Source organism: Phaseolus vulgaris, chromosome 8 (genome assembly GCF_051622355.1).
Source record: "Phaseolus vulgaris cultivar YP4 chromosome 8, ASM5162235v1, whole genome shotgun sequence".
NCBI lineage: Eukaryota > Viridiplantae > Streptophyta > Magnoliopsida > Fabales > Fabaceae > Phaseolus > Phaseolus vulgaris.
This window is the reverse complement of record NC_143505.1, coordinates 49,996,838-50,011,607: the sequence shown is the minus strand read 5'-3', so window position 1 is coordinate 50,011,607 and position 14,770 is coordinate 49,996,838. Positions and strand designations below refer to the sequence as shown.

The 14,770-nt window shown below is 29.8% G+C and overlaps 1 protein-coding gene across 1 annotated transcript; it reads right to left on the bottom strand.

Annotated features, from left to right (window-relative positions):
• Positions 1–2,998: 2,998 nt before the first annotated feature.
• LOC137826430 (purine permease 1) lies at positions 2,999–4,841 on the bottom strand. The gene is made up of 2 exons (XM_068632388.1): positions 4,029–4,841; positions 2,999–3,508 (listed from the first exon to the last, which is right to left on the bottom strand). The coding sequence occupies exons 1-2, from the start codon at positions 4,710–4,712 to the stop codon at positions 3,158–3,160; spliced, it is 1,035 nt and encodes a 344-aa protein (XP_068488489.1). The 5' UTR covers positions 4,713–4,841; the 3' UTR covers positions 2,999–3,157.
• Positions 4,842–14,770: the final 9,929 nt, after the last annotated feature.

Sequence of the window (14,770 nt, the reverse complement as noted above, 5' to 3'; positions counted from 1 at the left end):
TAAAATAATTTATGAAGAAATATCAATACAAAGAGAATGAAATAAAATATTTTATAGGTATTTTTATGTAAGTAAATATTATGGGTAAAATAATGTAAAATTGTAACGTTATTTTGTTTTTTCTATATTTTTATAGTAAATTTGAATTGTGGAGAGTAAATTATAATACATTTGTAAATATATTTTAATAATAAAATTTGGATGAAAAAATTATAATAAATTAGAATTTTGGTACCAAATTAAATGTTGGTATTTTTTTTTGTTAAAAATATATCAAAATAAGTAATAGTAATAATTAAATAAAATTAAGTGAATAATTGTGGAGGAGTGACGTGAGAATGCATATTATTATTTTGTGTATCAATCATTACTAACATTATTAGCATGATTATATTATATATAATAATAAAAATAAATATTAATTTATGTTTATACATTCAACTTTTATGTTGTTGTAGAGTTTAATTTTTTATTTTCTTTATTCTTAAAAAAAAATTTAAACTAAATATTTTTAACTTTTTATTTTTATTTTGTAAAATCTCATTTCTTTCTTCAATAATTATCTTTCTAACTATTTTAAACATTAAAAATATTTTTTTACAACCAATACATTTGTTCTTTTAATACATCTAAAATTAAAATTATCAATTCTTTTTAATTTATTAATTTCTTTTTACCTTTTATTTTATTTATTGGTTCTTAAATTTATTTTTATTCTATTTTATATTTATTTTTTTCTTTTTCATTCACTCCACAAATAAATAAAAAATTCTAAAATCAAAAGGGTGCTAGTTGAGGAAATAAAAGTGGAAATAGTGCTATCCGAGAAAAAAAGTCTCAAAATAATATCATAACAAGTTTAATAATAACAATCATATCTTTTATCTTTAGAATAATATCACAATAAATTTAGATAAAAATAATCATTACCTCTCATCGGATTTATATCTTATTAAGATCATATAACCGATATAACCTGGACGGTACACAACCCCTAGCCTCGAGCAGGCTTTAGTCAATGTTCACATGAAAAAGCCTTTTGCATTAGAAGCAATTGAGCCATGTGTTGTGTACTTTCTGGATTTGTAGTTCCATCATACCGATCAATGTTCAACCCTTTCCAATTAGGAGGAAGTTGTGCCTCCATGATTTCATCATTAAAGGGATGTCCCTTAGGTTATTCTTCCAAAATGAGAGTGCGTTCTGATTGATGGTGCCTGGAGGATTGATGAGTCTAAGTTCGGAGGATGGTAGTCTTCTCCTGATTTTGTGTATCCTTGAATTCTTCCGGGGAGGCTTGTCTTCTAACTTTTGGATTCAACCTTTGAGGCCCTGGTTCGGGCAGTGGTCTTCTGACTTGTTCTGGCCTTTAAGGCCTTGGTCCGGGTGGGATCCCGGCTAGTTGTTGCTTCATTTGATCATTTTGTTCACGGAGGATTCGTATTTCCTTCTCATTCTTTTAACGCATGACTCGCATCTCCTTTTGTTTCTTCTGACACAGAGCATAGCCATTTTCTTGGCCTTCGTCATTCTCTCACTTCTCATTTGCCTTGCCGAAACCATTTGCTGCTCTTTAACTCTATCTCGACCCCATGATGGATGTCAATTGTACTTGTATAGGCCTACATAGTACCTGCTACCGACTTGAACAATTGCCTTTGTTTTCTCGGTCACTCCTCCTTCTCATTTCTTCTTATACTCACTCCTTGATACTTGATCACTCCTTCCTTCTCATACTCGCTCTTTGGTACTCGGTAGGGAGTTAACCTGCAAAAGGTTCTCCGACGATCAAGTAAGTGCACTGTATAAGAGTGAGCGATACATTGATAAAAGCGTACCTTACTCTTGTAGTATATTGGTATGAGCACTATAAATAAGCATTGTCACATAAGAATAAGGTAACTTTTATCAATATATTATTCATTCTTATAGAAAGCACTTACTTGATCGTTGGAGAACCTTTTACATATTAACTCCCAACCGAGTATTAGAGAGCGAATACGAAAAAAAAAAAACCATCGAGTATCGAGAAACAAGTACAAGAAGAAAGGAAAAGAAGAATTTACCAAAAAATCAAAAACAATTTTCAAGTCAGTAACAGGTATTATCTATCTTCTATACAAATATAAAATATATACAAATATAAAATATAAAATAATTTAATAACAACTTTGAATTGCAAGCATACTGAGGAAGGGGTGGATAAATGAGGATGTATCTTGTACCGCCTTACACGGTCCAACATAGTGTTTAACTATTTCTTTTTGTGGAATATAAAAGCTTCATCCTCATCTGGATATGTGTTATGAATGAACTACATAGAAAGGATAATATCATCATTAGGAATGTGATGCTGTAAAGAGGAAGTTGTTATCCACATGCAATTAATGAACCATGTCTTGTTAAATTGTACATATATATAAATTTTTAACGTTAAATTTTATTAGTCTAGTAGTTGATTATTAAGTATTTATGTTTCATCAACTTAAATATATATGAGTTGAGATACTAAATATTTATTTTAATATATTCTTTGTTGATTAAAACAATTATTATTATTTTTAAACAAAATGAAATATGTAAGTATTAATTTATTAAAAACATAAAATATATGAATTATTTTGTTAAAACTATAAAGACTGTAAATGTCTTTTAAAAACTAATAAAAAGTATAATTATTGTTTTGTAAAAGCTTAACAAGGTTAATGTATTTTAAAACTTATAAAGAGATCTTATTATTAAAATTAAATAACTATAACTTAAAACATGACTTCTTTTTTTGTCAAACATAAAAACTACGAAAAACATTCTTGAATATATACATATTGGCTTGATTACACATTCTTTTTAGTTGATTAGTTTTTTCTATTATTAAATTTAAGTAAATATTTTTTCACCATTTTTTGTTTTTATTTTATCTTAATCCTCTAAGTGTTCATTTTGTACTCGAAATATCAAAATTTGACCTTTTAAAAACCTAATCTAACATCTTACATAATTATTTAAATGTCATTATTATAAAGAGAATTATGAATTGAATATATACAGAAAAGAGATTGTGAAATCATTGTGGTTTGGGTCTTGGTGGGGCCAAAGCTAGCCTTCAATATTGACAATTGAACACAAGCCAAGACAGTGAAATGAACTTTAGTTGTAATCATGAATTGGGAGGAAGACTTTGAGGTAGCTCTGTTTCTGGGCAACCCTTCTTGTTCTTTTCCCTCTCTTGTTTGATTTCACCATAGAAATATGACACAAAACCCCAAAGAGAGAGCAGCAAAGCAACCCCTTTCTCTGCTTCAAAATTTTCTTTGTATACAATAACACCCAAAACTTCAGTCACTGGAAGAAAAGCAGCAATTATAATTCCAGAAAACAAAGAGGAGGAGCAAAATATAACCCCTATTGCTCCCAAGAAGAAAAACTGCCACATTATTGCACTTCCCACCAGCACAACATAGTACTTCGTTTCACCAAGTTTATAATCTTTTGCTTCTCGCCAAATCACCTGCAAAACCCATAATTGCTACACTTAGTTTCTAAACTAATGAACATTATTACCATTATTATTATACCAATAATAATAATTAATCCAAAGTTTGCAGTATTAATTGAAATCCACGAATATTCACAATTTAAATGTAAGATTTATTTACAATACAAAAATGTTTTAGTAAATAGTATGTATATTTATTTATGTTGTAATTACACTGACATTTTATACACTCTATATTCTTTTTTAGTTTAATGACATGCACAATTATTGTAAGAACTTTTAATGAGATTGGGTAACTATTTATTTTCTATTTTTTTGTGTAATGGTCTAAAAAATATAAATAGGAATCAAAATCAAGTTTTGTATACTCATAATTACATGTTATATAGGATAATTTACTCAGTTTTAAAAAAAAAAATCTGAATAATTAATGGAATAAAAAGAATACATAAATTGAAGTCTTAAAAAATAGTGGGAGAGTTGTATGATGGATATTTTTCCAACCAAAAACACAGAAAAAGCTTATCCAAACCTTGAAGTCATTATTGATGAGCATTCCAATGGTGCAGAACAAGGTAGCAAAGAAGCACATCACGAACTGAATCTCCATCACCAGAGAGTACGTAACGCGCTGCTTGCTCCGTTTGTACACCAACTCCATCAGGGGCAGAACAAATCCGTACAGCGCCGCAGCCGCCAGAATCATAACGAAACCGATAACGTACTGCCGCGTGGACTCGCCGCTCGGACGGTCTCCACCGGAACGCAGCGCCAGCACCACCGCCGCGACGGTGAGAAGCACGATGGCGTTGACGGAGTAGGCCGTGAACCTGTGCTTAACGAGGAGGAAGGCGAAGACAGCGGTGAAGGCGAGGTGCGAGGCTTGGATGAGGGAGGAAGTGGAGACGGGGAGGCGCGCTATGCCGCAGGCGTAGAGGTAGTCGTCGAGGCCGGTGAGGATTCCGATGACGGCGGAGGCGAGAAAGAGAGGGAGTTTGATGGAGACGAGTTTAGGTTTTGGTGAATGATGAGAAGTGCGATGAAGGTGAGAGATGGTTAAGGGAATGAGAATGAGGGGGAAGGCGGCGGTTTCGAGGAAGCTGGAGAGCCAGATTCGGTTGCCGCCGTGGATGAAGTAAAGACGCATTACGAGGGGGCCACCGGAAGTGCCCATGGCTAGAAGGACTGAGTTTAGCAGTAGGAGAGTTTTCTTCATGCTTCTCTTCTTCTTCTTCTAACATACATAAGTTTATTCCTTTGTATCATATTTGTGCAACAATGATGGATATTTTTTTCTAATTTTTATTTTTAAATTTATATAAATTAATTTTAACTTATAAAAGGTTAATTTTATTTTTAACTTTTGTTTGGAATTAATTGTTATTGCCCACTCCTTTAAATATGTAATGAATGTCATTTTTTTATTGGATATGGAAATCTTTTGTGATCTTTTGCTTTTAAGACTTTGATTGGTAACTTTCTTTTTGGGTAAGCCTTTCGAAAAAAAAATTATAAAGGTGAAAATTGAAAATAAGTTAAGTCTATTAAAAAAGTTGAATTAAACTAAATTTATTCTAAAATTAAATGGTATAGAAAAAATTGAATTGTTAAAAAAAGGTGGTGACTTGTTTATATTAATCTAATTTTTAAAAATTAAATTATTTTCAATAAGATTATTTGAAATAAATTTAATTATAACTTATGAGATTAGAAAATATAATTTGAAAAAGATGTCAATTGGTAATTCAATCAAGATGTGGAGTAATTAAATGTAATTTTGTTCACTCAATATATATGGAATTCAATTCATTTAAATCACTATATAATTGAGTTTATTTATTTTGAACCATTTTTATAATTTATTTTAATTTTGCAATAATTGAGTTTGATTTATACACATATTTTCACCCTTAACCTTTTAAAAAATTACGAAGTTTATTTCCTGCTTGAGGAGAGGTTATTTTATATTATCCTCCATTTATTCTTAGTTTTTTATATATTTATTTTTTAGTATTTATGCCTACACTTTTATTCTTTTACAAGTACATATTTTAAATTTATTTGATAATTAATATTTACAAATAGGAACCTTCAACTTTAATTTTTTACAATGCATTCTTAAATTAATATTTTTTAATAGACACCTATTTTAATTTTATTCTAATTAATCCTTAAAACTTATCAATCGTTTATAAATTGAGCTTGATTAACACCATTCTAAAAAGAAAATTTAAAATTAGTTTTATTATAAAAATAAAATCAGTTCATGAATGAACTAATTTATAAAAGTTTTCTTATATAAGTTTTTTAATTTTTAATTTATGTATAAATTAATTTTAGTTTAGGAAATCAATTTTTTCCTATTTTCTCCTCTAGAGAAGTACTGTATGTAACATCCCTAATTTTACTCATATATAATAAAATAACAGTAAAACAAGAAATATTTAATTAACATATAAATATATACAACTATCTAAAAAAGATATCCCCCTTCATAGGGATTTTAATATTTACACAAAAGTTTACAAACAAAACATTCCACATAAAACATATGTTCCTCTAGATACTAACTGAAGAGCTCTATCACCTGCAACTTCATCTACTCCCGTATAAATTAACACGATCATCACAGATTATAGAAAACAAACACAAGACAAAGCACAAGAAGCTAGCTATTTTTAAAATTTCAAATATAAAACTTTAAATATCAACATAAACCATCAATATTCACACATTTTCACAAGTTCATCAAGGTTCTATCACGTTCATCATCCACATTACTCCTGTCATATTTCTACTGACTCACATACTCAGACACTTGACTCTACTTCCGAAAGACTCGTGTATTTAAATTAGCATCCAGAGACTTGCACCCGTCATACTACTCACTGTGAATCCACACAATCATGCACATAATCAATCTCAATATCTCATCATCTCATATGACAGGATAAATCCATTTGATCTACTCTGATTAGTTTCTTTCAAACTTCAGACTCAGCCAAATGAACCTCCTTCGACTCTCACCAACTGAATAACTTCATCTATGTGATTTCATTCACATGACACTCACAAATCAATACACCCTAATAACAATCTCAACACGGTATTTTCTTTCCTGAAAATACTATGTCTTGATCACACTTTCACCTCATTACATACATCATTTAACACATCAATCCATCATTCAATCACATCATATTTTAAACTTTCTAAACAATTCAAATATATCTCAAATTCACTTAAACACATAACTAAGTTCCAAATATATACTTTCTAAATCATTCATCATCTAAAATCAAACAATCACTTCTCATCAAACATCTCATTTAAGTAATTCAACAAAATATTCTAAAATAGTTCAACTCATTTATATTATCATTCAAACACTTTCAATTCTCAATCACAAACACTTTCAACAACTTATTCACCTTAAAATCAATAAAATATTCAAAATCAACTATTTCAGTCAATATATTACTTTACTCTTCAAAAGAGACAATCCTGCAAGCAAAAACAATTGGAATTGGTGACCACGTCACCCCCACATCCAAATCTACCCAAAAGCTTAAAGGTAATTAACCTGCACCACAGAGTCCTAATCAAAATCTAACTATATAACTAGGACCTTGAGTTAACAGAGATTAACCTTAAAGCTAAAAGAGTCACATGCAAAACTCTTGCTGAGACAACCCTATCATGTTCAAAATTTGACTCAAAGAAAATGGCAAAATTGAACTTACTCTGTTTAAGATTTTGATCGGGCAATCTTGTAGAGTTCATTGCCAGGAGTCCAATGGCAGACTCCGATCGTCAAACTAATAACTAAGAACGTTAGAATCATAGAGAGAAGGAAGAGGAAAGGGAAAAAGAAAACTTGTAGAGAAATGGTGGTTCTTTTAAAATGAAACCTGAATAACCGAATTTTCTATTTATATACTTTTTTTCATTTTAATAATAAAATAATCAGGTGTCATTTAAAATGTATCACTGTTACTCCAAGGTTATTTTCTATATTCTTACACTATAGTTCATAAATATTTGTATTCTTTTTATTATAATTCATTTTTATATATTTATTTTACGTGAAAAAATAAATATTATAAATCTATTAAATCCAAAAAAAATAGCAACTGTGAGCTTTTTTTATTATTTAGACTAAAAATATAGTAGTTTTAATTTTGGAAAATGTTTACAAAACATAATGCACTTTGGCACAATAATTAAATTCAACGAAAAACCTTTTCAGACTTATTTTATAAGGGGATTCATTTCCTTAACTAATAATATTGAAATAAAAACGACACAAATTTTAAAATACTTAATTTGATATTTGAAAATAAACTTTAAATTGAATTAACTTTGCAAGAAAAGTAAATGTCACTAAAAATAGAAAGTATTTTTATTGAATTTTGAGAGAGAGAAAAACTCAAAGAAATTAAACAAAAATGAAAGTGAATTTTGAAAACTAGAGGTAGGGAAATACTTAAAAAATAATGTCAAGAGAAACTAATACACTAAAAGTAAACACATAAAGAATTAAGAGGACCTCAATAATGGCAAGGAATAAAAAAAAACAACTGAGAATAAATAACAAATTATTAAGAATATATGAAGAAATGACATAAATTCTATAGAAAGTTGGGATCAAATTATACTCTTTTTTTTCATTGGTCATTTTGTTTTTATGTTACAAAATATCAAATATAATGTCCAAATACAACTCATGAATTAAATTATACATTCTTATTTATAATTTATTTTCCACTATTATTTCTTAAAACCTTAATTAATAGTCTATAATTACTTCCTTAATGTCCACTTGTCACTTCTCCAAGAAAAAAACATTTAAAAATAGTTCCATGTCAAGAATAACTTTTTATTATTGTAAAAAAAAAAAAAAAAAAAACTTTACTTTAGTGATGTAACTCAAATACAAACACATTTTTTTTTATTTCCATCATCACATAACAAGTATTCTTATCTTCTTCTTCTATACATAGAATTCTAAACCTCAAATAATTGGACTATATATTCTATGAATCAATTAAAGGTTTGTATTACCCTTCTCATTAGTATTTACTTATAAGTTATCGAGACTACAAATTAATTGACTTATACTTCCTCAATGTCAAAATTCATAATAAAATTCCGCTAGAGAATATTACTTCGAATATAGAAAAAATAATACAAGTATCTTGTTATAAATATATTTTTATTCACTTTGATCTTTTCTTTCTTATAAATTTTTTAAATCTTTAAAAAATTTATTCAACTTAATTTCGTTCAGAAAAATAAAAAGATTTGGATTTTTTTAGTAAAATTAACTTTAAAAAATGAAAATTTAAAATATTAAAAAATAGTAAAAGAGAGACGAAATAGAAAAAATGAAACAGAATTAAAAAAAAATCATCCATTTGAGCAAAATATGAAATTTAAGAAAAACTTTAATTTAGTTAACATAGATTATGCTTGCCTTTTAAAAAAAATAAAAGTCAACAAGAATAATAACTATTTATTAAAAATGTTTTTGTCTTTCTCTCTCTAATTAACTTTTTCTTCACCTCTAATTAACTTTTTCCACGCATTCTTACAAACCCACAATTCGTAGTGCACGTTGTGTTTTTTTTTTTTTTACAAAAGGACACAGTTTTAGAGATGTCAATGGAGGACGGCTATGCGGGTCGATCCACAGTCCGCTATCACAAAATGCAGGATAGACTCATTAATCTAAGGCAATTATTTTCTGCACCTAATCAATTGCGTCTTGTACCCGACGAATTTTTTAAACGGTGTCTTCTTTATTTTGAAAAACGGTGTAGGTGCAGAGAAACTTGTTTTTCCTCTTTGGTGGTGGTTTGAGTTGCAGAGGAGGTGGTTTTAGTGTGGTGGTGGACGGGCCGTTTGCAAGATAAGGTCCACCGGTTTACATTGTTGTGAGGTAGGAAAACATTTAAGTTGGTTTTTTGCATTTTGTTCGAGCTGAGCTGGTCACGGATACCGATATCCAGAAGTCTGATTTTAACGTTACGAATGCAAGCGTCCGGAAGTCATTGTTAAACACTCTGAATATAAACATTTGTAAGCAATTAACATTTACAGTTGAAGCTCCTGGACGCCTATGTTCGTAGTAGAGAAATGCGTTACGAATATCATTATTCGAAATTGGGTTTTGTATTTCGGATGTACATATCCAGAATTGGGTTTTGAATTCCGGATGTACATATCTGGAATAGTTAACTATGTTATGGATGTGGGCATGCGGAAATATATTTTTTGACTTATGGATTTCTATATCCGGAAGCTAAGTGATATTTTTTTTCTCAGCATTCTCAATGGATACAGCTGCCTCAGAGGAGAAATGCGAACGAAAGAATGGCAAGACGACGATGCCCGTTGCGTTCAGTGCGAAAACGAAGGTGGCGGTGGCGATGGCGGCTGCTGCGCAAAAATGAAAGGGTGTTGTGATTGGGTGCAGATCTCCCTTAACCAAATTTCAATTTCATTAAGGACATTTTCGTATTTTCACAAATTTTATTAAGAGCATTTTGGTATTTTTGTAAACATGATTGGGTGCAGGGAGAATCAGCTTTAATCTAATCCGCTAACATAATTTGTAGCCTGTGCAGACCAACGACGGGGCAGAACGGGTTGGTTCATTAGCCCACATAAATAAAAATAATTATTTCATTTTTCTACAAAATAAAAAACTATACCTCAGTCACTCATTATTGTTGTGTGTCATTTATTTTATTTTAATTTTTTTTAAAAAAAATTGAATTCAATGTATAAAAAAATGTTTTATTTTAATCAAAGGAATTAATATTAAGAGTGAGAGTGAATTTAGTTTTAAGTAAAGTCTTATATTTAAAATTTGTTAATAAAAAAATAATATAAATAAGAGATTTCAATAAGATACTCGTTAAAATATTAGTCATCTTCATTAAAATATTTTGTAGCAAAATTTTGATAAGATACTCTGGTACATTTATATACATATATAGAAAAATATATGCAAAGCAAAACTTTAATTATTTTTAATAGTCTTTTATCAACCTTATTACTTTAATTCATATTTTTATCTTAATTGAATTAATTGAACAATAAAATTTTAATTTTTCAACAGTAAAAAGAGAATTTTTTTACAATTAATGAAATTTTAATTTTTAAAAAAAATAATATTTTCTTTATGCGGCCTACCTCTTATATAGGGCGGGCTAGTGAAATAAACTCGTTGGACAGGTCAGCATGACCTACATTTTACTGGCTAAACACGAGGTGGACCAACCCACATATCTACCTCGTTGCGCCCCCACTACACACATATATGGAGCAAATTTTTTCCTTCAATCCTATAATTTCTTCCTACACTTTCTTAATTCTATAAATTTTAAAAGTAGATTATTATTTTTTTCAATTTTAGATTGTGAAATCTCGATGCATTATGAATTATTGAATCTGAAATATAAAAATTTAGATTTTATATATACTGTATAATTCATAATATAAAATTATAATTCAAATTATTCAATTTATAATCGAATTTTTTATTTTGGATTTTATAGATCATAAAGTTTTTCTAGATCCAAAAATTCCAAAATACAAAATTTATATTTGAGATTGTATAATTAAAAATATAAAATTTGTATTATGGATGTAAAATATAAATTTTATATTATATTTTGGATTCTAGAATTTATAATATACCATTTATATTTTGAATTAGCACAGCAAATTACAATCATTTTCTTTGTATTCTAGATTTCCACTATGCTTTGCCTCATATTTGCACTGGAACATCAAATTTTCTCTCTCCTAAGCAATGGAAAAAATGGTGTGAAGAAGAAAGCATAAAATTGAGATTACTTCCAGCACTGTCAATGATGAACTAGCTTTTATAATAGGTGTTCCCTCAACACTTAATACTCCATCCTTCAGTGTTGCAAGAATAGATGGGTGGAAGAAATTGTTGAGAGATTCGGCTTGAAGAGAAATGGGGTATTTCTAGGATTTGTTTATTTATTTTACTAAGGATAATTTGGTAATATCACCATCCCATGAGTGTAGGAGGAAACCATGGGATGTAGGAAGAAAAGCCCATACATACAAAAGTATAATTTGCTTGGTGTAGGATTAAACCATGGGGTGTAGGAAGAAAAGTTCAAATATTGAAAAGTGTAATTTGTTTTGGGCCATTGCATTCTCACCCCCATAATTTTAAGCACTTTTTTTATAAAAATTAAAATTTTAATTTTATCCTTTTGAAAATAAATTATTAGTTACGTGCATTCAATTTGGAATATGTAATTTAGTAAAATTATAGATTGTATATTTTGAAACTTTTAACTTCAAATTTTTATATTCTAGAATGCACAATTTGAAATACATATATTTCTATTTCAAGTTGTGTCTAGAATATACATTTTATAATATAATATACTTGGAATGCATTTCCAATCCAAATCTGTATTGGAAATACATTGTGAATTGTATATTTTTTAATGTATTAATACATTTTGAAATAAACAATCCAAAATGTATTGTTTTTTAAAATAACTTTTTAAAAAAATTTATAAACTTTGTATTTTGAATTAAACATTCCATAATATAATTTTATATTTTAAAATATACATTACGAAATATAAAATTGTATTCTAGCTTGTATGTTGCATAATATAAATTTCAGAAAGATAAACTTACCATTTCAAATTTTATGGGGATGCAACTTAAAAATACGGGGGTTCAAAATGCAACTGCCTTTGTTTTGCATCCGGTCCATACATAAGCATTAATGGAACACGATTTTCTTCAAAGACCACATAACTTTTTTTAGTTATCAATAAAAAGAATTTGAATAAAAAATAAAGAAGCTCTCAATTTTTTAAAAATCTGTTAGTTCATAAAATATTTTGGATTCTCTTGAAATATTCTTCTATCCAAGAGACACAAATAGACACATGTTGGATAAAATTATAAAGATTAAAAGTTTTATAAAGAGTTTTTAACCAATACATCTAACTACTTCACATGATTTTTAACCTCTCAATGCACATGTGCTTCTTGGAAGTGTAATGATAAATTTTTCCTTAAATTTAATAAGGTATAATTACCTTATTCGTCCCTATATTTAGGATTAATATTTAATTTAGTACAATGGTTTTAAAAAAAATTAATTTGGTCTCTATGTTTTTTAAATGTATCCAAATTGGTTCTTTCCATTAAGTCTCAGCTTACGGCGTTAAATGTTGCTTATGTGGCTTCACGCTCTCCCCGATTGGACCCACCACGTCAATCTTCATCATCCCAACTGTCCTCACTCCCTGCCTCACCTTCAGTTGTGCCCGCTTCGCCGACGGCAGCCGGTTCCTCTTCTCCTTCCACGCGCACGACACTATTGTACAATGTCCATAAACTATTCCCCGCCCTCACCATCCTCCTTCAGTCCATTCGTCGCTCCCTCTCCAATATCTCTTCCTCGCTGCCCGACCACCGCCCCTTCGACACCCCTATCGCTTCGCCGCCTTCGCCCACCTCCTCCTCCTCCCACTTTCTCAATCTACCCCGTCCACACCATTCTCAAGGGACTGACCACCGAGCTCTCCAAGGCCACCGAGACCCTCACAGTCTACAACAATAGCAACAAAATTCTTGTGCTCGTCAACTGCAAATATATGAAGATGAAGAGAGTGTCTTTGGTGGTGCCGTTTGGGGTGTGCTTCAGTTCAAGAATAGTTGGAAAGACTGTGACTGGACCCAATGTGCCAACAATTGATTTGGTTCTTAGAGGCGGGGTTGAATGGAGAATCTATGGGGTGAATTCAATGGTGAAGGTTAACAAAAAAGTGCAATGGCTTGGATTTGTGGATGGAGGTTTGGAGCTAGAAGGTCCCACAACAACTTCCATCGTTATTGGTGGGTACCAGATGGAGGATAATCTGTTGGAGTTTGATCTAGCTTCTTCGACAATCTCTTTTACTCCACAATGCTACATGTTCCCATTTTAGAGTCCTTTGCAGTTAACGAGGACGAGAATTTTCCGGTGGCGAAACGGGTGTGGCTGAAGGCAAGGCAGGGAGTGAAGATGGTGGGGATGATGGAGATTGACGTAGTGGGTCCGACCAGGGAGAGTGTGAAGTCACATAAGCACCTCTCTCTGCCACATAAGCAAAATTTGACGTCGTAAGCTAAGACTTAATTGAAAGGACCAATTTGGATACAAACATAGGGACCAAATTAATTTTTTGTTTTAAAACCACAGTACTAAATTAAATATTGATCCTAAATGTAGGGACAAATAAGGTAATTATACCTTTTAATTTCAAGGAATCATCTATGTGTAAGGATTAATTAGGAGTTAACTAAGTGTTTAACATAGAATTAGTTGGGTTTTAACTTTAACTTAAGTAGTTTTATGTTTATATTTGAGTTTCTAACACTAGTTGAGTGTCTTTTCCTCTTCATTGGTTGTGACATTTCCTATATAAAGAAGATAAAACATTATTGTAAAATCACTCTTTGAAAAATGTTTGAAATATTTTAGTGAGATATATCTTTATGAGTCTTTGAGAGTTCTTATTTATTTTGATTTTATCCTGAAATTTTTTTCAAGCGATGAGTTTTTTTATACATATCTTTTGATAAACATCTTGAAGGTGACATGTCCTTACCCTATTTGAATTCTCAATCCATTTTCTATTTATTTTTGCAAATTGTTCTTGTTTTAAATATTGTTTTCTTGAGTTTGAAAAATAATCACCATGAAATTCATTCCACAACCTTTCAATGTTTTTTCATAGATTTCTTTCCTCCAACACCTTTTAAATTGACCAAGATTATCTTATTCTAATAAACTTCAAATCAAACTAGCTTAGCACTAGGCATCAAAGTAATTGAATGCTTAATGGCATTCAAAAACCTTTAACAACCATTTATAATAATGGAAAAACTCATATTGCACTTCCTTCTTCTTCTAACATTTTGCTCAAATCCAAAAGTTTTTTTCCCATCATCATACCATAACACCATAATAGTCTACATTTATAGCTAATTTGATAATAATATATTTCTTCTTCTTTAGTTTGACATTATTCAAAATTCATCTAGCAAATTCCTTAATGAATAGTTTAACTACATTGCATTGACTAGTGGCTTCCACAATTTTTTTTATCAAATATTTGTTTATATATTAGTTTCTCCTTTCATAGTTCCCAACAAATTATGAGAATCTCATAACAAGGTTAAAGGCAAGTCTATCTTGTTTTACAACAAGAATTA